General features: G+C 40.6%; 1 protein-coding gene across 1 annotated transcript in view; it reads left to right on the top strand.

Moving 5' to 3' along the window:
• AK9 (adenylate kinase 9) overlaps window positions 1-22,951 on the top strand; it is a 99,001-nt gene that overhangs the window by 36,804 nt on the left and 39,246 nt on the right. The window contains exons 15-20 of the mRNA XM_081093563.1: window positions 4,325-4,429; window positions 5,788-5,924; window positions 8,977-9,133; window positions 10,262-10,376; window positions 17,418-17,494; window positions 20,696-20,845. Coding sequence (XP_080949689.1) covers window positions 4,325-4,429; window positions 5,788-5,924; window positions 8,977-9,133; window positions 10,262-10,376; window positions 17,418-17,494; window positions 20,696-20,845 — 741 coding nt within the window. The remainder of the gene's footprint in view (window positions 1-4,324; window positions 4,430-5,787; window positions 5,925-8,976; window positions 9,134-10,261; window positions 10,377-17,417; window positions 17,495-20,695; window positions 20,846-22,951) is intronic.

Raw genomic sequence — 22,951 nt, 5'->3', positions numbered from 1 at the left:
GGGATGACCACTTGCTGGCTTAGGCCTGCTCCCTGGAGGATTGGGCCTAAGATGGCAATCAGACATCCCTCTGGCAGCCCAGCAGCCCTCAGGGGATGTCCACTTGCCAGCGGGGAGCAGACCTAAGCTGTAGTCGGATATCCTTAGCACTGCTGAGGAGGCAGGAGAGGCTCCTACCACCACTGCTGTACTGGCAGCCATCAGCCTGGCTTGTGGCTGAGCAGAGCTCCTCCCATGTGAGAGCGCCCTGACCACCAGAGGGCAGCTCCTGCCTTGAGCATCTGCCCCCTGGTGGTCAGTGTGTGTCATAGTGACCTGTCATTCCCAGTCTTTCTGCTGTTAGGGTCAGTTTGCATATTACCCTTTTACTATATAGGATAGAGGCCTGGTGCACGGGTGGGGGCCGGCTGTTTTGCCCTGAAGGGTGTCCCGGATCAGGGTGGGGGTCCCGCTTGGGTGCCTGGCCAGCCTGGATGAGGGTATGATGGCTGTTTGCAGCTGGTCACACCCCCTTCAGGGTGGGGGTCCCCACTGGGGTGCCTGGCCAGTCTGGGTGAGGGGCTGAGGGCCGTTTTCAGGCTGGTGGGTGACTGAAGCTCCCAACCTCTCCTTTTCTTCTTCTTTTTTTTTTTTTTTTTAATTCTGGGATTTATTTACCTTCTATGGCTGTCACTGGAGCTGAGAGCGGGCTTTAGCTCTGAGGCCGGCTCCAGCTTGAGGCCTCTGCTGCTGAAAGCAGGTATCTGGGGTTTGTTTAGCTTCTATAATTGAAACACTGTTGCAGCTCCAGCTCTGAGGCCTCTGCTGCTGAAAGCAGGTATCTGGGATTTGTTTGGCTTCTATAATTGAAACACTGTTGCGGTCCTGCTCGCTGAGGCCTGGATGGCTGAAAGCAGGTATCTGGGGTTTGTTTAGCTTCTATAATTGCAACATTGTTGCTTAGAGTGCAGCTTAGAGCCAGGCTGTGGCAGGCGGGGAACCTTGGCTTCCTCCATCACTGGAGCAAGCAAGCCTCCTGTTCACATCAGCTGCGTGGCTGCCGGCCACCATCTTGGTTGGAAGTTAATTTGCATATTGCCCTGATTAGCCAATGGGAAGCGTGTTGGAGGTATGGTTAATTACCCTATTTGTCTTTTATTAGATAGGATAATAAATTATTTCATAAAAGTTTTCTACTTCCTTTATTGTGTTCAAATCTAACCATCATAAACACAGAGTTTTAGCTGTGAAGTGTTATCATTTGGTGCTATTTACCCAGATAAAGTTTTTCCATGCATATCTTTTTTTTTAATATATATTTTTTAATTCATTTCAGAGAGGAAGAGAGAGAGAGATAGAAACATCAATGATGAGAGAGAATCATTGATCTGCTGTCTCCTGCATGCCCCCTACTGGGGGTTGAGCCCACAACCTGGGCCTGTGTTTTGACAGAGAATCAAAACTTGGACCTCTTGGTCCATGGGACGACACTCAATCCACTGAGCCACCACAGCCTGGCTCCGTGAATATCTTAACATAATTGAAAGCAAGAAGTGTAAACTATTTTCACCTTTTTTGATTTATAATGTAACATTTAATTACATTATTTCATTAGGAGATATTTTAACCCTCATTTTCAATTGCTGCACGATTTCACTATTTATAGGTAATAGTTCTAACTAGTTCTTTATGTTGGAAACTGCTAATTTTTCTGATTCTTTTGCTCCTAAAAGTAATGTTGCAATTAATTTTTTTACATAAAGTTTCACCTGCAAGTTGACATAAGTGGAGTAACTGGTTCAGTGAGTATGAAACAGAGTCAAATTGCTTTGCATAAAAGTTGTTCCAACTTATGTTCCCCTCAGTAATATACAAAGTACATGTCATTGTTTCCTCAGTATTTTCTCTTTTTAGATACTATTTTAATTTTTAAATTCTTTCTGAAGTTTAATATTTGTTAACCATTTATATTTGTTCTTTTCTGAGGTGACCATTTTCTCTTTGCCCATTTTTATAAATTGTATCGGTTATATCAGTGGTTCTCAACCTTCTGGCCCTTTAATTACAGTTCCTCATGTTGAGACCCAACCATAAAATTATTTTCATTGCTACTTCATAACTGTAACATTGCTACTTTTATGAATCATAATGTAAATATCTTATATGCAGGATGGTCTTAGGCGACCCCTGTGAAAGGGTCGTTCGACCGCCAAAGGGGTCGTGACCCACAGGTTGAGAACCGCTGAGTTATATGGTTTCTATATAAGCTTTCTATATTAGTCACTTATTTTTCATATTCTTTTTCAAAATTGGGTGGTTTGTCTTTTAAATCACCTTGCTGTTTTTGAAGTAGAGGAATGTTTTATATTTTCGTGGTCAAATCATCTTTCCCTTTGTTGATTAATTCCATTTACTTTCAGGTTTAAAAAGTCTTCCTCTCAACCAGAGGTGTAATATATACTTACACTCCTTTTTTCTTAAATTCATCCAACCTCTTGTGGGTAGTTCTTAAGTATATCTACTATTTATTTTGTTCTATAATGTAGAGCTGATATCTTTTGTTTGGTTCCTGCTCCTGAATCAGACAGACGTGTGCTTGTCTGGTGTATATTTCAAGCTTAGTAGGAATTGAACCAGGTACTGTCAAAAAGTTAGGTATGGCCCTCTTCCTCCCCTAACACACACACATACACACACATCTTAAAAGTTTGGCCAAGTGACTTCTGGGAGTTAGTTGCCAGCTAATACAGTAAGTGAGCCCCACCCCCATACTGTCCATTTCTTTCTTGGGGGAGGCAGTCCGAGGTAGAAGCAGACATCAGTGCCTCTACCCACTGCTGGAGGGATGTCAATACTGCCAAGGTTCCCTTGTAAAAACGCACCCTCTCTGACCCATGCATCTGAGATAAACACAGCCTTGATCTCTGGAAGGGAGTTGATAAATATTTATTTCAATTTAGATTCACTGACATTATTGGAAACTGAAATTCCTCTTGATTTTATTATTGGTTAATTAAATCATCTTTATTTTCTACTGCTGATAGATATGTTTACCTGTTTTATTATTATGGTTATTATTTTAATCATTAAAGATTTAGGAACATAGTCTTAGCTAGTTTGGATCAATGGAACGAGTGTCAGCCTGTGGACCGAAGGGATCCCGGTTCAGTCCAGGTCAAGGGCAGGTCCCTCGGTTGCAGGCTCCTCCCCAACCTGGATCCTGATTTGGGCTCATGCAGGAGGCAACCAACTGATGTGTTTCTCTCTCATCGATGTTTCTGTCTTCCCCTCTCTCTTCTGCTCTTTCTAAAAAAATCAATGAAAAAATATCCTCTGGTGAGGATTAACTACAACTACAACAAAAATTAGGGGCATAAATCCTGGATACCAAGACCCATGATCTTGTTTGGGAATTGCCGGGGTCCAACCCCAGCAGGTCCAGGGGTCCCCAAAGGTGTGGACGGAGTCGGCGAAGAAGGAAGGACATGGAGACAGCGTTCAGTTGATCAGCAGCCTAGCCAGGATCTCCAGCCAAGTTCTGGTCTGGATCTCCAGAGAGGTTCTGCTTAAGATCTCCAGCCAGGTTCTGTGTCCATGGTCTCTTGCTAGGTTCTCCAGCCAGGTTCTCCAGGTTCTCCAGCCAGGTTCTGTAGCCATGTTCCCTCGCTAGGTTCTCCAGCCAGGTTCTGTCCAGGTTCTCCAGCAAGGTTCAGTCACCAGGTTCTAGTCAGGTTCTCTTGCCAATTTCTGTAGTCAGGTTCAGTCCAGGATCTTTTGCCATGTTCTCTCGCTAGGTTCTGTCTCTAGGTTCTGAGGCCAGTTTCTATCCAGGATCTTTTGCCATGTTCTCTCCAGCGAAGTTCTTCTGTCTCTAGAGAACGTTCTGTGTAGGTTCTGTGCCAATTTCTGTCTCTCTCTCTCTGTTGTTACATCTGTATTTATACCAGTTGATTCAAATCCTATCAATCTCTATTTCAAAGGTTAGAGCGTTTCTTATCTCCATTCCAGGGAGTAAAGATTATGTAGCTTAAGCATGATTATTCATAGTTAAAGTGATTAATTTCCCACCTGGCACTTAGTTAAGAGGTTTTATTCCCTCCCTAACTTCAGGGGAAAATCCCTACCTGGGGAAACAACCTTTCTCAGAGAGGAGACCTTGGTTAAAACACATAGTGCCTAGAAGGTGAGCAAACATATTAAGAACAGTATGCCATATATGCCAGGTCCTTTGAAACAGCAAGGATGGACCGGCTCCCGGCAGGGAATCACCTACAATTTAATAATGTTCTTTAGGGGGTTTTTTATTATTATTTATTTATTTATTTATTTTGTTATTGTTCTTTAGGTTTGAACAATGTTTTACTCACAGATGAAAGAGAACCCAGTGAACCACCTGTAATTAAAATAAGTTCACAAGACAGTCAAGATCTAAACTTGGATTTTAAAAAAGGTAAATTAATATTTGGGTAATTTGGTTCTCTTAGGATTGTGGATCTAAAAATTACAATAATTCCTTCAGAATTTGGAAGCAGAAATATGTCATTTTTTTTTAAAAAATCATTAATGTGCAACTTACTATATCTTCAAGGCTACACTATTATAAACAGATATGCAGGAACACAGAAAAATATGATGTGTTATATTGTTTTGGTGAAAAAGAACATTGGGAAGACAGGAGATCTGTCTGTCTGATCTGTCATCCCTGGCATGTGGCTACCATGCAGTTCACAAGATGGCTGCTGGTGCTCCAGCCATCACATCAGTGTGCCTCACAGGAAGAGAGAAAGGCAAAGAGCACAAACTGGCACTCCCCCCAGCTGAGTGATTCCACTTTAAAGAGATTACAGAGAGGTTCACCCAGTAATTCTGCTTGCATCTTAATTATGGGCCATCTACGTTATGAGGGGAGTTGGACGATGCAGTGTTTCTAGCTGGGCACGTTGCTGACCCCAACAAAATCAGGGAAGTTACTAAGGAAGAGGAGAATGGATGGATATTGAGTGGATAGCCAGCAGCTTTTAGCACATTTAGTACCTTTACTGGCTACATCTGCCTCACCAGCCCCCCTTCCCAAGACCACGGGTTCTTGCTTCTCCATCACTGAGAACAGACGTCTCACTTCATGGCAGGGCGGGCAGCAGGCAGCTGCTCTTCAAAGGCCCTTTGGAGGTTTTCTGGGCTGGGATCCACTGGGCTCTGGCGGGCGACTCTGATGCAGGGAGCCTTGGGGCAGCAGCTCAGGAGGCACCCCTGGAAAGACAGAGGGAGAGGAGTCAGGCCAAGCTGCCAACCACCTGTCTCACTCACATCATGCTGCTGCCTGTGAGCCAACTCAGCCGTGTAAGGAGACACTCGGATGCCAGGAGGGCAAGAATCAAGTGTAACACTTGAGAAGCCAGCCTGTGTCACCCTTTCTTCTGTCCCTTGAACTTGCCCATTTCCTGTCCTCTTATTGACCCGTGTAGTCTCATGCTTGAAGTTGGAAGTATTCATCTAGAAGTTCCCTAGATACTTCTGTTTTCTGGAACCGTTTGGTGCCTGCCCCTTCTCCCTGGCTTTCTGGTTTTGACTCCTGTGACTTCATTCACTTTTATTCTGATGTATTGGCTGTAAGCCACTGCTCTAATTTTTTGTGATTCCTGACCTGACATTTCCTTCCAAGTCTATTTCCCCTTTCTTCTAGCATGTGAATGATAACACAAAGATAGCACTTTGTTGGGTCAGGTATTAGCAATCATGCTCTGTTGCAAATAGAATTGTCTGCTAAAAGTATTAATAGCGTTAGCTTATTAACTTGTTTTATGTTAGACTCAACAGAAGAGGTAACTGCAGATCATCCAGAGGTTCTTTCTGTAATAAATGAGTTGTCGAAAATGACAAAGGATATGAACTTTGAACATCCATATGAAAAATATGCTGAAATCTTAGAGGAAGTCCTGGAAGAGGTAAGAAATCTAGGCTGTTCATTTATATCATTAATTTAACAGAAACGGAGAAAATGTCAACCTAGTATATGTATAATTAATTTAGTCTCATTTGACAGTATTAAAATCTGTAGCTTTCAAATTCATGTGCATTTTATAGTCAACATTGTTATGTGTAATGTACTTCAGTTTATAATTGCTTAGGCTCTTTGGTAATTTTTATTTATCAACAATTATGCTATATCATTTCATAGCTTTGAGATTAATTCTTTTTATTTTAAATTCTTTATTGTTGAAAGTATTACATGTCACCTTTTTTATTTAATATATTTTTTTATTGTTGATAGTATTACAGATGTCTCCTATTCTTCCCTTGGACCACCCCTCTTCCCAGCCCCCACCCACCTCTCCAGATCTTCACTACCCCATTGCCCGTATCCATATGCATAACCCATGAACGCAGTCAATAGGGTGGTGAAGGCTGGAGCAGGACCCCGGTGGAGGAGGGCAATGAGGCGGAAAAAGAGGGGACATCTGTAACACTCTCAATAATAAAGACTTTTAAACTTTTTTGAAAGTTTATTCCTGCCCTGACCAGTTTGGCACAGTGAATAGAGCGTTGGCCTGGGGACTGAAGGGTCCCAGGTTTGATTCCAGTCAAGGGCATGTACCTTGGTTGCGGGCACATGCCGGGTGGGGGGTGTGCAGGAGGCAGCTGATCGATGTTTCTCTCTCATCGATGTTTCTAACTCTCTATCCCTCTCCCTTCCTCTCTGTAAAAAAATCAATAAAAATGTTTAAAAAAAAAAGTTTATTCCTTATTCTCTTTGACCTAAAAACACATTTTCTAGGAATCTAACCTAAAGAAATATATATATTTGGACAAAAATTTATATATACAGATATTCATCACATGAGCTCAATGTTATAATAAAATTATAAATTATATAAATGTTCAACAGTAAGAAGATGATTAAACAAATTAAGACTTAACTCATTACTCATTAGATAAAATATAATAAAATCATTAAATTTTTTTCCAAAAAAGTGAGATGGGGAAACTATATGTTGATATTGGTTTAATTTTCTTATCTTTGAAACTTGGATAGTAAAATTTTTATGAATCATTTCTATTTTTTCCATATTTATTGATAAATAATTGACATATAATATATTAGTTTAAGGTGTACAACATAATGGTTTGATATATACTAGTATATATACTAGAGGCCTGGTACACAAATTCGTGCATGGGTGGGGTCCGGCCAGCCCGCCTCTGATGGGGGGGGGGAGGGCCAATTGGGGGCAGGGTCGGCTGGGGTGTGGGGCCACAAGCAGTTGGCCAGTCTCGCACCCTGGTTGAACTCCCGGTCGAGGGGGAAATTTGCATATTAGCCTTTTATTATATAGGACTGGAAGCCTGGTGCACAAAAATTTGTGCACTTGGGGTGGGGGGAAGGTCCCTCAGCCCTGCCTGTGCCCTCTCGCAGTCTGGGACCCCTCAGGGGATGACCACCAAGTGGCTTAGGCCCACTCCCCAGGGGATTGGGCCTAAGCTGGCAGTCAGACATCTCTCTGGCAGCCTAGGAGCCCTCGGGGGATGTCCACTTGCCAGCAGGGAGCAGGCCTAAGCTGCAGTCAGACATCCTTAGCGCTGCTGAGGAAGCGGGAGAGGTTCCCACCACCACCGCTGTACTGGCAGCCCTCAGCCTGGCTTGCGACTGAGCAGAGCTCCCCCTGTGAGAGCGTGCTGACCACCAGGGGGCAGCTCCTGCATTGAGCGTCTGCCCCCTGATGGTCAGTGTATGTCATAGTGACCTATCATTCCCAGTCTTTCTGCTGTAAGGGTCAATTTGCATATTACCCTTTTATTATATAGGATAGAGGCCTGGTGCATGGGTGGGGGCCAGCTGGTTTGCCCTGAAGGGTGTCCCAGATCAGGGTGGGGGTCCTGCTGGGGTGCCTGGCCAGCCTGGGTGAGGGGCTAAGGGGCTGAGGGCCATTTTCAGGCTGGCCACACCCGCTTCAGGGTGAGGGTCCCCACTGGAGTGCCTGGCCAGCCTGGGTGAAGGGCTGACGGCTGTTTGCAGGCTGGCCACAGCCCCTTCAGGGTGGGAGTCCCCGCTGAGGTATCTGGCCAGCCTGGGTGAGGGGCTTATGGCTATTTGCAGGCTGGCCATGGCCCCCAGCTACCCAAGCTCCCAGTGGAGGCTGGCTGGAAGCAGGTATCTGGGATTTATTTATCTTCTATAATTGAAACTTTGCTGCCTTGAGCGGAGGCCACAGCCAGCCAGGGCAGGCAGGAAGCTTGGCTTCCTCCATCATCAGGGCAACCAAGCCTCCTGCTTGCTCCAGCTCCATGGCTGCCGCCCGCCATCTTGGTTGGGTTAATTTGCATATAGTCGCTCTGATTGGCTGGTGGGCGTGGCTTAGGGCATAGCAGAGGTGTGGTCAATTTGCATGTTTCTCTTTTATTAGATTAGATGTGCAAAATGATTATCACAATAAGTTTAGTTAACGTCCATCACCTCACATACTTTTTTGTCTGTGTGTAGTAATAACTTTTAAGACCCACTCTCTTAGCAACTTTCAAATGTACACTGCAATATTGTTAATTATAGTCACCTTGTTGTACATTACATCCCCAGGACTTACTCATTTTATAACTGGTCGTTTATACTTTTTAACTCCCTTCACATATTTCCCCCCACCCTCACCTTAACCTCTGGCAACCACCAATCTTTTCTCACTTTCTATGAGTTTAGTTCTTTTAAATTCCACATATAAGTGAAATCATACAGTATTTGTCTTTGTCGTATTTATTGCACTTATATTTCTTCCCTATCACTTTTTTACTTACTGATTCTCTTATGTTACACATTTCAAAGTGTTTAAATTTTTTTTCTAAAGACTTGCTTATAGTTTCTCTTTTAAAATTAAGTAGGTCTCTTTTTTTTTCTGAAAGTCAGAAGAACTCAGAAGATAGTTAAGGTTCACAGAAAGTGATGTATCAAGGTAGTATCCTTGACTTGCCTAGCTATGATGGTAATATCGGTGTGTCATTTTTTTATAGGTAGTTGAACAAACCAAGAACAGGTTTTCTGGTGCCCCAAAATCTGGAGGATGGATAGTGGACAACTGCCCTGTTACGAAAGAACTGTGGACAACCTTAGTGGAGAAAGGAATTACACCAGATTTAGTCATCTATTTGTCAGATACAGAAACCAACGGTTGGTAAAAATTTATATAAATTTGAAAGTGAAGTTTTTATTGCTGGTAATATTTTTAGTTAAAATATAAAGTGGAAAACTCTCCACCCTCACTAGGTTCAAATACCACTCCAGCAATCACTTTATGCCCTGAGGGGTACACAAAATGAGGCAGCCATCCATGGAGTAGGTGACCAGGATAGAGTAGTAGGGCACTGGAGATCCCAGCAAGCCCTTGTAATTATGCTTTGGAGCTGAGAATTTAGCACCCCCCTCTCAGTCAGCACTATAAATTCTAAATGAAATATATATATATATATATATATACTAGAGGCCCAGTGCAAGAGATTCATGCACTGGGGAGGGGGTCCTAAGGAGAGAACGGGCCTAAGCCAGCAGGCAGACATCCCCCGAGGGATCCTTAGCACTACCGCAGAGGCAGGAGAGGATCCCACCACCACCACTGTGCTCGCCAACCGTGAACCTGGCTTCTGGCTGAGCGGTGCTCCCCCTGTTGGAGCTCACTGACCACCAGGGGGCAGCTCCTGTGTTGAGCGTCTGCTCCCTGGTGGTCAGTGTGCATCATAGCGACCAGTCATTCCACTGTTCAGTCCATTTGTATATTAGGGTTTTATTATATAGGTTGTATATTAGGCTGAGGGCAAAGACCATTTATTAATCCTTCTTCATCTCAAATGGGACATATTAAGCACATAAAGACAGCAGAACTAAATTTTAATTATTCTGTTACTTTGTACAAAGCTATAATAACCAAAACAGTGTGGTACTGGCCTCAAACCAGATGCATAGGCAAAGGGAACTGAATAAAGAGCCCAGCAATAAACCCACATATATATGGTCAACTAATCTTTGATAAGGAGGCCAAGAATATTCTGTCATATGCATTTTAGGAGGGAAATATATTACATTTTTTCATGTTTTTGTTATTTATGACATGCCAATATATATATTTTAAAAATGATTAAAGGTGGTCTTTTAATATTTTCAAGAATCTGGGCTCTACTTAAATAAATGCTTAAAGAAAAATATATTTGGATATAGGCAGAATTCATTTTTGTCAATTTTCAAAATGTATCTCACTATACTTTATAGATTTTCAAAATTAATATTATTCTGTTTATATTTCAGGAAAATATTTACTTAATAGATTGTATTTAAAGAATAAAGCTGAAATTGATGCTAAGATATTCGAGAGATTACTAGATGAAGTAAGAAAGAAAAAAAGAGAGGAAGAAGCATTAAGGTAAATTTGCCTGGCATAGTAAAACAGGTTAATGAATCTTTTATGAAGCTGTTAAGTATCTACTCATAATTTATATATGAAATTTCCTTAATATCAAAATGGTGATCTAATTGATCCAATCCTTCCTATGTAATAAAAGGCTAATATGCAAATTGTCTCCTCGGGAGTTCAACTGGGAGACCAGGAGTTCAATCACTCACTATGACATGCGCTGACCACCAGGGAGCGGCACAGGACATGGCGGCAACCAGTGGCGGCAGTGGGGTGCTGAGGGAGCAAGGGAAGGAGGAGGCGGGAAGGCCGGGAACCTGATTGGCTCTGATCACCAACCAGGCCTAGGGACCCTACCCATGCATGAATTTCATGCATCAGGCCTCTAGTTGTAAATAATTCCAAGAAAAACAGTGATTTCACAAATACTTCCAGAATCTGTAAAGTACAGAGTTGTGGATGTTTTCATGATGCCAAATCAAATTTATCCTAAATCAAATATCTACTCTCAAGAGACATTGCAAAAAAAATAAATAAATGAACAGATAGGATTTTTTTCTTTTTACCATATTTATCTGTGATTTAAAAAACTTCGCTAACTAGAATCCATAAATTGAAAAAATAACATGCTAAAAAGCAAATGAAAATACACTTGTGTGATATGACTAAAATCCAAAGCCCAACTAAGTTCTAATAAGGAAAACAAAAGACTAGTTACTTACTACACAGGTTTAACATTGAGTTTATTCTCCAATCAGGTTGCGATGAAAAAGGTTTAGGAATGTGAACTCATATCTCTCTCTTCATGACTGGGGTCAAGACTAAACTTTAATAAACTATAAGTTCTTCAGAATCGGGACTAAAGTATAATTAGGAACAGTGACTTGATTTGCTAATTGTTCTTCCTTGCTGAAATATGCTGTTAAATACTTTAAGTTTTACCCCTGGGTTTCTTACTTCTCAGTCACAAAAGCCAAGACATTTAAGAACTAAATTTCTTTATGTTAATCCACCTGTAGGAGCTTTCTCAAATGCTATTTCCTTTTCCCCTTCGGATATTAGCAATTTGAACTGGGATTTAGGAGAGCTCTTTAAACTCTTAAAATCTGAAGATGTTATCTAGGTTACTGGGGGGTAGGAGGCATGTAACTAATAAGTGTGTGTCAGAGGATTTTCTTCAGGGTTCATTGTTCATCTACATCAGCAATTTTCAACCTTCTTCATTTCATGTCACACACAAATTAATTACTAAAATTCTGCAGCACACCAAAAAATATATGTTTTGCTGATCTGACAAAAAATAGGTAAAATATTTAATCATTCACACCAGACTGCTGTTGTGTTGGCTATTATTATTTATTTATTTAACAATCTAGGGGAAAAGAGGTCAGTGCCCCTGACTTAGTTGGGTATTGCATTTTTTTAAAATTCTTGCAGCACACTGGTTGAAAATCACTGATCTAAGTTAACCATTTCTTTAGGAACTTAATACAAAAATATACAAAGTATAATTTAGTTAGATTAATTAATGACATTATTTGATATGTGGAGTAAAAAGTATTATTAATTCAGAGAATAATTACAAACTGATTTACATTTATTTATAGCATCTAAAATTTTTGTTTCAAATGGAGCTACAATATTTAGGATTTAAGAGATTACCTAATTTCTTTCCAGTGTATGAGAAATAGTCAAATATTTGAGAACAGATGAAGATGTCAACATAAGAATAAAACAAAGTTTATGTGATTTCTAGACTGAGGTCTGCTACATTTTAAATAGACAAAAAATCCATACATCTATACTCTCTTAAAAGGGAAAAGAGATCTCCACTTTCTCACAACTATCTACCTTCACCTTCCTATTACCATATGGAATTTTCTGAGCTATCTCTATAGTCAATTTTTACTTCTTTTGATTCTACATTTTTATATCTTTATAAAGTTCTTGATATCAAAGACTTACCCAGACAGAAGCAGACTTTTCTATGTTTCTATATATCACCTTTTAAAATTCAACATAAGTATTTCAAAAGTCAACTTCTTTTTCATATAATGCAGAAAATGAAATCTGAAATGGAACACACACAAAAATGGCCAGAGTCTCATGCAAATGCCTTGCCAGTTGGTTAGGAAACAAATAAACTTAACAGGCTTAATTAAGAATTTCATCTTGAAGCCAGATATCTAAAGACATACAGAATTCCACAGCTTTTCCAGCTCAGTTTCCAAATGTGCCCGTCAAATGCAGGATAATGTCTGTCATCATCATTAGTTTTTGACTCGTATGTCTGGTTTATCAAAGTGTCTAATAACGGGCAGCAAATTCTTCTTCATTCTTGTCAGGTGTCAGGTTCTTAGCAGCATCATTCCTCATCTAGGTTTTGGATAAGGGGACTCTCACAAAAGAGCCCTGTTTGAACTGCCGATCACACAGTTAAAATGGGAAAGGAGGGTAGAAACAAGACCCAGCCATCTCAGAGGTCTGGACACAAACAAAGAGAACTCAGATTTCACTAAGACTGTAGGCTGGATAACAAGAAATACACCTGTTGGGAGAAGAGGTGTGGTAATGTTGTTTTTTGGGGTTTTTGTTTTGTTTCGTTTTTTAATTAAATCTTTATTGTTCAGATTATTACAGCTGTTCCTCTTTTTTTCCCCCCATAGCTCCCCTCCACCCAGTTCCCACCCCAGCCTCTGCCCTTACCCCCACCACTGTCCTCATCCATAGGTGTACGATTTTTGTTCAGTCTCTTCCCGCACCCCCCACACCACTTTCCCCCCGAGAATTGTCAGTCCATTTCCTTTCTATGCCCCTGATTCTATTATATTCATCAGTTTATTCTGTTCATCAGATTTTTTCTTCACTTGATTTTTAGATTCACTTGTTAATAGATGTGTATTTGTTGTTCATAATTTGTATCTTTACCTTTTTCTTCTTCGTCATCTTCTTAAAGGATACCTTTCAGCATTTCATATAATACTGGTTTGGTGGTGATGAACTCCTTTAGCTTTTTCTTATGTGTGAAGTTCTTTATCTGACCTTCAATTCTGAATGATAGCTTTGCTGGGTAAAGTAATCTTGGTTGTAGGTTCTTGCTATTCATCACTTTGAATATTTCTTGCCCCCCCTTCTGGCCTGCATAGTTTCTGTTGAGAAATCAGCTGAAAGTCGTATGGGTACGCCCTTGTAGGTAAGTAACTGTTTTTCTCTTGCTGCTTTTAAGATTCTCTCTTTGTCTTTTGCTCTTGGCATTTTAATTATGATGTGTCTTGGTGTGGTCCTCTTTGGATTCCTTTTGTTTGGGGTTCTCTGTGCTTCCTGGACTTGTAAGTCTATTTCTTTCATCAGGTAAGGGAAGTTTTCTGTCATTATTTCTTCAAATAGGTTTTCAATATCTTGCTCTCTCTCATCTTCTGGCACCCCTAGAATTCGGATGTTTGTACGCTTGAAGCATTCCCAGAGGCTCCTTACACTATCTTCATATTTTTGGATTGTTTTTTCTTTTTGCTTTTCCGGTTGGGTGTTTTTTGCTTCTTCGTATTTCAAATCTTTGGCTTGATTCTTGCAATCCTCTAGTCTGCTGTTGGATCTCTGTATAATATTCCTTATTTCAGTCAGTGTATGCTTAATTTCTAGTTGGTCCTTTATCACAACATCGAGGGTCTCACTGGATTTCTTGAGGATCTCACTAAATTTATTGGTGGTTTCTAGAAAATTCTTGAAAAACCTTAGAACTGTGGTTTTGAACTCTATATCCAGTAGTTTGCTTTCCTCCATTTCTGTCATTTGTGACCTGTTTCTTCGTCTCTGCATTTTGGCTGCTTCCCTGTGTTGATAGAGTGGCTTTGTATGCTAGGTGTCCTATAGGGCCCAGTGGCTCAGCCTCCCCAATTACCTGAGGTGGACACTCTTGGTGCACCCCGCTGTGGGCTTTGTGCACATTCTTGTTGTAGTTAAGCCTTGATTGTTGTAGGTATCACTGGGAGGAATTGACCTCCAGGCCAATTGGCTGTGAGAATCAGCTGTGTCTGTGGTGGGAGAACTTCTGTGCTGGAGACACCCTTCCAAGGCAAGACTTGCTTCAGTGAGGCTTTAGTGCTCACTGAGTCTTCCCCCTGAATGTGTCCTTTATGGATCTGAGGAGTTGTAATCTGGATGGTCCCACTCTGACCACTGGGTACACTGGCCCTTGGATCTCTAAGGAGGTGCTAATTTAGCCTCTGCCTGAGGCTACCCAGCAGGAGCTACAGAGAGATCTACAGATTCTTCTTCTTTGTTTGGGGTTTGGAGGTGCCCAGATGAGGCCCAGCTGTGAAGCAATGCAAGCTGCTGTGGGGCCTTGGGCCTTCTTTTGGAAGTTCTGGGTCTCTCTGACCCAGCTGCAGTTTGTTAGGAAATTTTCAGATTGCAAAGTGCCAGGCCTTTCATATGCAAAAGCCTCTGAGCACAGCTTGGGTGGGGCGGGGTCTCAGGAAATCAACAGGGTGGAGCAAACAGCTATGGCTGATCCTCGGCCCTGCTCTAAGAGACCCCGGGTCTCAGTGTCCCACGGTAATCGCTGCAAGCACCTCTGAGAGAAAGCCGCCCTCGAGTTCTGACCGATGCTAGACAGTCCAGTTTCTCCCCATATGTCCCCAGAGACTCGCCTGGAACTGGAGTTCAGAGCATTTGGGAGCTTGTTACTCCCTCCCGATTGAAAAAGACAACCGTGTCCTCAGTTGCCAGTCCTTTCCGTGTGCGCCTCCATACCTCTGCACTTTACTTCTTCTGAGTCTCAGTGTGCTTTTCTCTTTCCTTCTAGTTGTAGAATTTCCACTCAGCCAGCCTTTCTGTGGTTCTGGATGATGTCCGTTTTGTCTTTTAGTTGTATTTTTGTCTTTTAGTTGTCTTTTAGTTGTGCGAGGCAGCAATTTCCGGTGTTTACCTATGCCGCCATCTTGGTTTCTCATCAGTTATGTTGAGTTTTTTTGTTGTTGTTGTTTTTTATATATATTTTTATTGATTTCAGAGAGGAAGGGAGAGGGAGTGAGCAACATCAGTGATGAGAGACAATCATTGATTTGCTGCCTCCTGCATGCCCCACACTGGGAATCAAGCCCACAACCCGGGCATGTGCCCTGACTGGGAATCAAACTGTGATCTCCTGGTTCATAGGCTGATGCTCAACCACTGAGCCACGCCAGCCGGGCGGTTATGTTGTTTTTTAAAATATGTTTTTATTGATTTCAGAGAGGAAGGTGAAGGAGAGAGAGATAGAAACATCAATGATAAGAGGAATCATTGATCAGCAGCCTCCTGTACACCCCAAACTGGGGATCGAGCCCCCAACCTGGGCATGTGCCCTGATGGAGAATAGAACCATGACCTCCTGGTTCATAGGTTGACGCTCAAACACTGAACCACACCGGCTGGGCTGTGTGGTAATGTTTTTTGAAGAGAATATATGTGACTAGATTTTCAAAGGAAGGGGAAAGGGATGTAAAGAATGCTGAATGTAAGAGAATGACAGGCCTATCGAACAGTCTTTTTTTTTTCTTTGTTGATTAAGGTATTACATATGTGTCCTTATCCCCTCATGGCCCGCCACCTCCCCACTCATGCCCTCAAGACTGCCCCAGCCCTGGCCATTGTGGCCCAGAGCATTGGCCCTTGCACTGAAGAGTTACAGGCTCAGTTTCCAGACAAGGGCACATACCTGGGTTGCAGCAGGCTCGATCCCCAACCTGGCTCTCTCACATTGATGCTCTCTCGCTCTCCTCCCTCCCCTCCACTCTCTCTCTAGAAATCAATGCAAAAGATATCCTCAGGTGAGGATTAGCAACAACAATAACAAAAGACCGTCCTAGAGTATGTTGCTGATGTGAATGGGCTCTACTTTACTTACCTAGTCCCTTATGACCTAGTCCCCTATTGAATACTTGGAACAATTGTTCTTAATGTTATTTTTTAAAGATGCAGTCATTTTTAAAAGAATGCCACATTCTTATACATGTTTCCTTGTGCAATAGCAAGCTGATTCCTGAAGGATAAATTCCTAGATATAAACTTTCTAAGTCAAAAGTATACACATTTTCATTTTTAATAAATATTGCCTTTCTGCACCATTTCACTAACTTTTTTATACCTGTCTTCACCATTAAGCAGGTTTAGTGCTTACATTATAATGAAAAACAGATTCCCTCCAGATACTGAAGTTTCCATATTCTAAGTCTCTTTAAATTTCACATAATTGCTCTGACTACAAAGATCAACTTACAAATTTTCAATTTATTTAATATAGAAAAAAATTTTAATGCAAGAAAATTAAATAAAATTTAAAACTCATAATGCCATCATCCAGGTAACTAATATTAGCAATTTGATTAGTTTTCTTCTAATGTTTTCATCATTGTTTACATACATTTAAAACACAAATTTAAAATTCTATTATACATAGTTTTATATTACACTTTTTCATTTAAAATTATATTGTGAACATTTCTTATTTAATCAGAAGGAAAAAGTGGTACAATTTCTCATATTTTCTTTTTCAACTAGAGAGTACTTTATTAATTTTTAAAGGTTTATTAATTTTTAAAGGTTTCCTAATATGCTTGACTGGCATAGCTCAGTGGTTGAGGGTCGACCTATGAACCAGGAGGTCACTGTTCGATTACTGGTCAGGGCACATACCTGGGTTGCCGGCTTGATCCCCAGTATGTGGCGTGCAGAAGGCAGCTGATCAATGATTCTCTCTCATCATTGATGTTTCTTCCTTTCTCTCTGAAATCAATAAAAAAATATTTTTTTAAAAAAAGGTTTCCTAATAAATACAGCTTTTCAAAGTGCAACATTCCAAATTGTCTTAAAAAAAACCCAAAAAACAAACCATGAAAATTAACTGACCTCTATATGAAAAAATTAAACATTTACATTATGAAGTAAAAATATAATGAATTTTATGAATGGTTTTCTCTTTATTTTTACCACTCAGCCTTAAATTCTGTAATTTTGTGAGATGTCTGAATTTCCAAAGATAATTAAATTTTGAACTTTTTTTAATTTCAGAAAAATCAAAGAAGAGGCATTGAGAATAGAAGAAGAAAATCAAAAGCTATTGGCAGCTCTGAATGTGAAAACAAAAGGCAAACATAGATTGATATGGCTAATAATGTGTTATTTAATTTTGTTTTATTATTGCAAGCAACCTCAGTATTTTGGTGAATTATAGAAAGGGTGACCACATTTCTTTATTTGCCCATGAGAGTCCAGGTTTATGGCTATGGTCCTGAAGTATTTATTTGACCCGCTTTCATTCTCAATATGTTCCAATTTGGATAAAAATTATATGGTCAATGGAGTAATGGATCATAGAAAAAAGACTCCTGACACAGATGCCTACTCATGCGCATTAAAGAGTTTCTTTTAAGAGTACAATTCTTAACTTGGAATCTATGGATAAAATTCAGGAGTCTATGAAACTGATTGAAAAAATAATTACAACTTTATTTTAACTAACCTTTAACTAAAATTTAGTTTTTCCTTCAACTAGTAATTCATATAGGTAACAGACCACAGTAGTATTAGTGATAATTTAACTTTGTCACCAGTCGAAATGAAGACATCACATTACAGTTTTATATATCTTGTTTATGCTTATCCTGATTCCCAAATTATGGTAGTTGTTAAACCAGCTTCTGGTTCTTGTTGTTTAATGAATTAGTAAAGGTGCACTATTTTCTAATAGCACAAGTTATTTTTGAAATCTTGATGACTTACTTCAATGTAGTTGACTTCTTATGTATTTTGTTTTATGAGATTGAAAGCATTAATCTAAAAAGGTATCCATAAGCTTTATCAGACTGCCAAAGGAATCCATGGCTCAAAAGCGTGAGGAGTATCTGTTTCAGTTTTCCATTGCTGTGAAAAAGCCACCCCAAAACTGTAAAACAACCCACTTTTTATTATATACAAATTCTGCGGGTCAGGAATTCAGGCAGGGCTTATCTCTGCTCCCCAAGGACCTCGTTCTGACTTAAGGAGCCACGTTGGAGGTGGATCCTCTGGCCCCACACACACCTTCACATGACTGTGGCCCTGATTAACATCTTTCTGACGACTTCCTGAGAGACCCAGGGTCAGAACCACCGATAAGTCACTCCCAAATCCCTGACTCCAGAAACTAGGATAATACATGACTATTGTTTTAACAACTGTACAGTAACTTTATTGATTTCAGAGGGGAAGGAACTCAGATTATCCACGAGGGTACTAGAAAAAAAGTATTAGAACTTTTTACTTTTTTTTTTTTTTTTTAACCAAAAGAAAGAATTTAGTTGAAAGACATTTTGAGTTTCTGGTGTAGAGTACTTAACTTCCAACCCAAACCCTGGTAGGTTTTAGCAAATTATGCTTCTTCCTCTTGTGTATCACGATCAAACTCCCCACGTAACACAAAAGACTCACCACATTCTAAGTCACGTATTTGGAAGCCACCGGCTCTGCGGTTCCAGTCAGACCTTGAGATCTAAGGACATTTCAGGATACTCTTCTCTGGGGACTTCATCACCCAAATTTAGATGAAAATTCTGGTTCCAGAGGCATCACACGCCACTACCATGGGATTCTGGGAAGGCACTCACTGGGAGGAAGGAAGTCCCACAAGAATCCAGAAGTCACGTTCATTTATTTTTTTCACAGCATCTTTGCATATAAATTACCTTGTTTTTCAGTCAATTTCATAATATGGTAAAGGAATTGGAAGATGGATTTTCTGACTCTACCATTCACCCCATCTTTTTCTTGAAAGATTTCCATGCATATATTTCTGATAATGGTCATCAGCAACTACAGAAAATTTGAAGTTATGCTTTCTAAATTTCCATTTAACATGTGGACTGGCGCACTCTATTACTCGTTATTAGCTAAAAGAAAATATAGAGTCTATCCCAGTGCTGCATAATGCAAGCCACATAGGTAACTTTAAATTTTCTAGCAGCCAAATAAAATGTAAAAAAAGAAACAGGTGAAATGAATTACATTTAATACGCAATATCCAAAATACTATTTTGACATGAATGCAAAAATTATGTATGCTATAGTTTACATTCAATTTTTAATATCTTTTTTAAAAGATTCTTTTATTGACTTTTAGAGAGGAAGGGAGAGGGAGAGAAATAGAGAAACATTGATGTGATGGGCATGGACAATAGTGTGGTGATTGCCAGAGGGTGGGATGGAGGTGGAAGAGGGCATGGAGGAGATAAATGGTGATGGGGGAGGATTAAAAAAGAAAAAAGAGTCCTGCTGGTGTAGCTCAGTGGTTGAGCATTGACCTATGAACTGGGAGGTCACAGTTCATTTCTGGTCAGGGCAAAAGCCTGGGTTATGGGCTTGATCCCCAGAAGGGGATATGCAGGATGCAGCCAATGATTCTCTCACATCATTGATGTTTCTCTCTCTCCCTCTTCCTTCCTCTCTGAAATCAATAAAAAATATTTTTTTAAAAAAAGAAAGAAACGCCGAAACCGGTTTGGCTCAGTGGATAGAGCGTCGGCCTGCGGACTGAGAGGTCCCGGGTTCGATTCCGGTCAAGGGCATGTACCTGGGTTGCGGGCACATCCCCGGTGGGGGATGTGCAAGAGGCAGCTGATCGATGTTTCTCTCTCATCGATGTTTCTAACTCTATCTCTCTCCCTTCCTCTCTGTGAAAAATCAATAAAATATATTTAAAAAAAAAAAAAAGAAAGAAACATGGATGTGAGAGGGAAACATCACAGCCCAGGTACGTGCCCTGACTGGGAATCTAACCAGCAACCTTTCGATGCACAGGACGACACCCAACCAACTGAGCCACACTGGCCAAGACTACATTCGATGTTTCATTCTAAATCTTTGAAATCCATTGTGTATGTTATGCTATGATGCACCTCAGTTTGGACCAGCCACACATTTTAAGGGCTCAATAGCCACATCATGCAGTGGCTGCATATCAGACAGTGCATGCAGTTCTAGCCATTCCCTCTTTGAATGGACATTTGAGCCGTTGCCATCTTTTTACTGTTACAATACTTAGGGCTACTGAGAACATTTCTTGTTTTAAATGAGCCCTTAGGCTGGTGCTCCCATAGCACTCTGAGTATATGGCTATCATCTTTTACCACTACATTTTAATAGGTAGAATATATGGAAAATGTGTCTCTCCCTCCTGAAACCCCCTGTGCCAGAGGACAGGGCGCCACTCTTTACTCTTTGTGTAGGTCTCAGCACTTATCAGAGTGCCTCGCACCCAGTTAATATTCCTGACCTAATCTGAACAATAATTTGTTTCTTCTCATTTTCTCTAGGGGTCGACGAGACTGACCTTGAGGCTTATGGGGATATTGAAGGTGAGGAGAATGACATTCCTGAAGTGTCTGAGGCCCTTGAGGAGACCGGGGGGCTCTTAGCCGAGGAGCCTGAAGCTTCTGAGGTTCCGGAACCAGAACCTGAATCAGGTTAGACTTCATTGACAGTCATGTTCTTAGTTCTACGCGTGTCCATTGGGGTGTGTGGGTGCGTGCGTGCATGTGTATACTTGTGTTTATGTTAAGAAAAAGGAAACAGACTAAAAAGGAGAGATGAGCCCACCCCCGCCCCGAGAGTAGCCACTTATTTCCAACCCCACGGTTTGAAGTGTCCCAGGAAAGCCGACGCTGCCCCACCCATCCTGGTGCTCAGGAGCAGTGCTGCCTGCGTCATTGGTGGGGTATGTTGTCAAAAAGCAGGGAATGTGCCACTAACGGTACTAACATATAAAGCTTTTTTTTTCCTTCTACAATCTCTCAATTTGTCATGGATTGATTTTTATTGCTATATAATGTCATTCTAAGTAAAGAAAAATTAAAAATTAAATTATTAGCATGAATTTTACCATTCATCCTTATATTGTGCAAGGTCATTTTTAAATAAAAATACAAGAGCACTTAACTCATATGCAGAACCACTGGAATTAACACAATTCATATTTGGCAGCTCGTACATGCATATATATTTCGTTCTTACCAGATTACTGGTAAGTTTTGTGTATAAAACTAACTGAGTTTTTTATTTCAGTTCTTAATATGCACATATTCTACCAACACTCTCGACCTTTAGCTTCCATCAGAAAGGATATATGCACCCCTATGTTCATAGCAGCACAATTCACCATAGCTAAGATCTGGAAACAGCCTAAGTGCCCATCAGTAGATGAGTGGATTAGAAAACTGTGGTACATCTACACGATGGAATACTATGCTGCTCTAAAAAGGAAGGAACTCTTACCATTTGCAACGTCATGGATAGAACTGGAGAGCATTATGCTAAGTGAAATAAGCCAGTCAATGAAGGAAAAATACCACATGATCTCACTCATTCATGGATAATAGAGACCACTATAAACTTTTGAACAATAATAGATACAGAGGCAGAGCTTCCTCAAACAGATTGTCAAACTGCAGCGGGAAGGCCGGGGAGGGTTGGGGGGCAAGAGGTAGGGGGGTAAGAGATCAACTAAAGGACTTGTATGCATGCATATAAGCATAACCAACAGACATAAGACACTGGGGGAAAGGGGAAGCTAGGGGACTGTCTAGGGCGGGGGGATAAAATGGACACATATGTAATACCCTTTGTAATACTTTAAGCAATAAAAATAAATAAAAAAATTAAAAAATAGGACCTAAATAGACACTTGTCCAAAGTGAATATACAGAAAGCCAAGAGGCATATGAAAAAAAATGCTCAAAGTCACTAATCATCAGAGAGATGCAAATTAAAATGACAATGAGATATCACTTCACACTTGTCAGAATGGCTATCATCAATAAATCAACAAATGACAAGTGCTGGCGAGGATGTGGAGAAAAGGAACCCTCATGCACTGTTGGTGGGAATGCAGACTGGTGAAGCCATTATGGAAAACAGTAAGGCATTTCCTCAAAAAATTAAATATGGAACTGATATTTGATGCAGCAATGCCACTTCTGGGTATATATCCTAAGAAATCAGAAAAACCAGTCAGAAAGAATATATGCAACCCTATGTTCATAGCCCATTTTACAATAGCTAAGATTTGGAAACAGCCCAAGTGCCCATCAGCAGATGAGTGGATAAGAAAGCTGTGATACATTTACACAATGGAATACTATGCAGCTGTAAAAAAGAAAGAACTCTTACCATTTGCAACAGCATGGATGGACCTGGAGAGCATTATGTTAAGTGAAATAAGCCAGTCAGACAAGTATCACAAGATCTCACTCATGTGGAATCTAATAAGCAAAATAAACTGTTGAACAAAATAGATCCAGACATAGGAGCATTGAATGGACTGTTGAATCTCAGAGGGAAGGGAGGATGGGGGAATGGGATGGGAAGAAATTAACCGGGAACTTATGTGCATGTATGCGCAGCCTATAGACACAGACAATAGTATTGGGAAGGCCTGGGAGGGGCAGGTGCAGGGTAGAGGGAGTCAATGGGAAAAAAAGGAGGACATCTGTAATACTTTCAATAATAAAGACAAATTTTTTTATAAAAAGGAAAAAAACACACCATAAAATACCAAAAATGAATAAGAGAAA

Source organism: Myotis nattereri, assembly GCF_964212035.1.
Source record: "Myotis nattereri genome assembly, chromosome: 6".
NCBI classification, from domain to species: domain Eukaryota; kingdom Metazoa; phylum Chordata; class Mammalia; order Chiroptera; family Vespertilionidae; genus Myotis; species Myotis nattereri.
The sequence above is the reverse complement of the archived record's forward strand: the minus strand, read 5'-3'. Positions and strand labels throughout refer to the sequence as shown.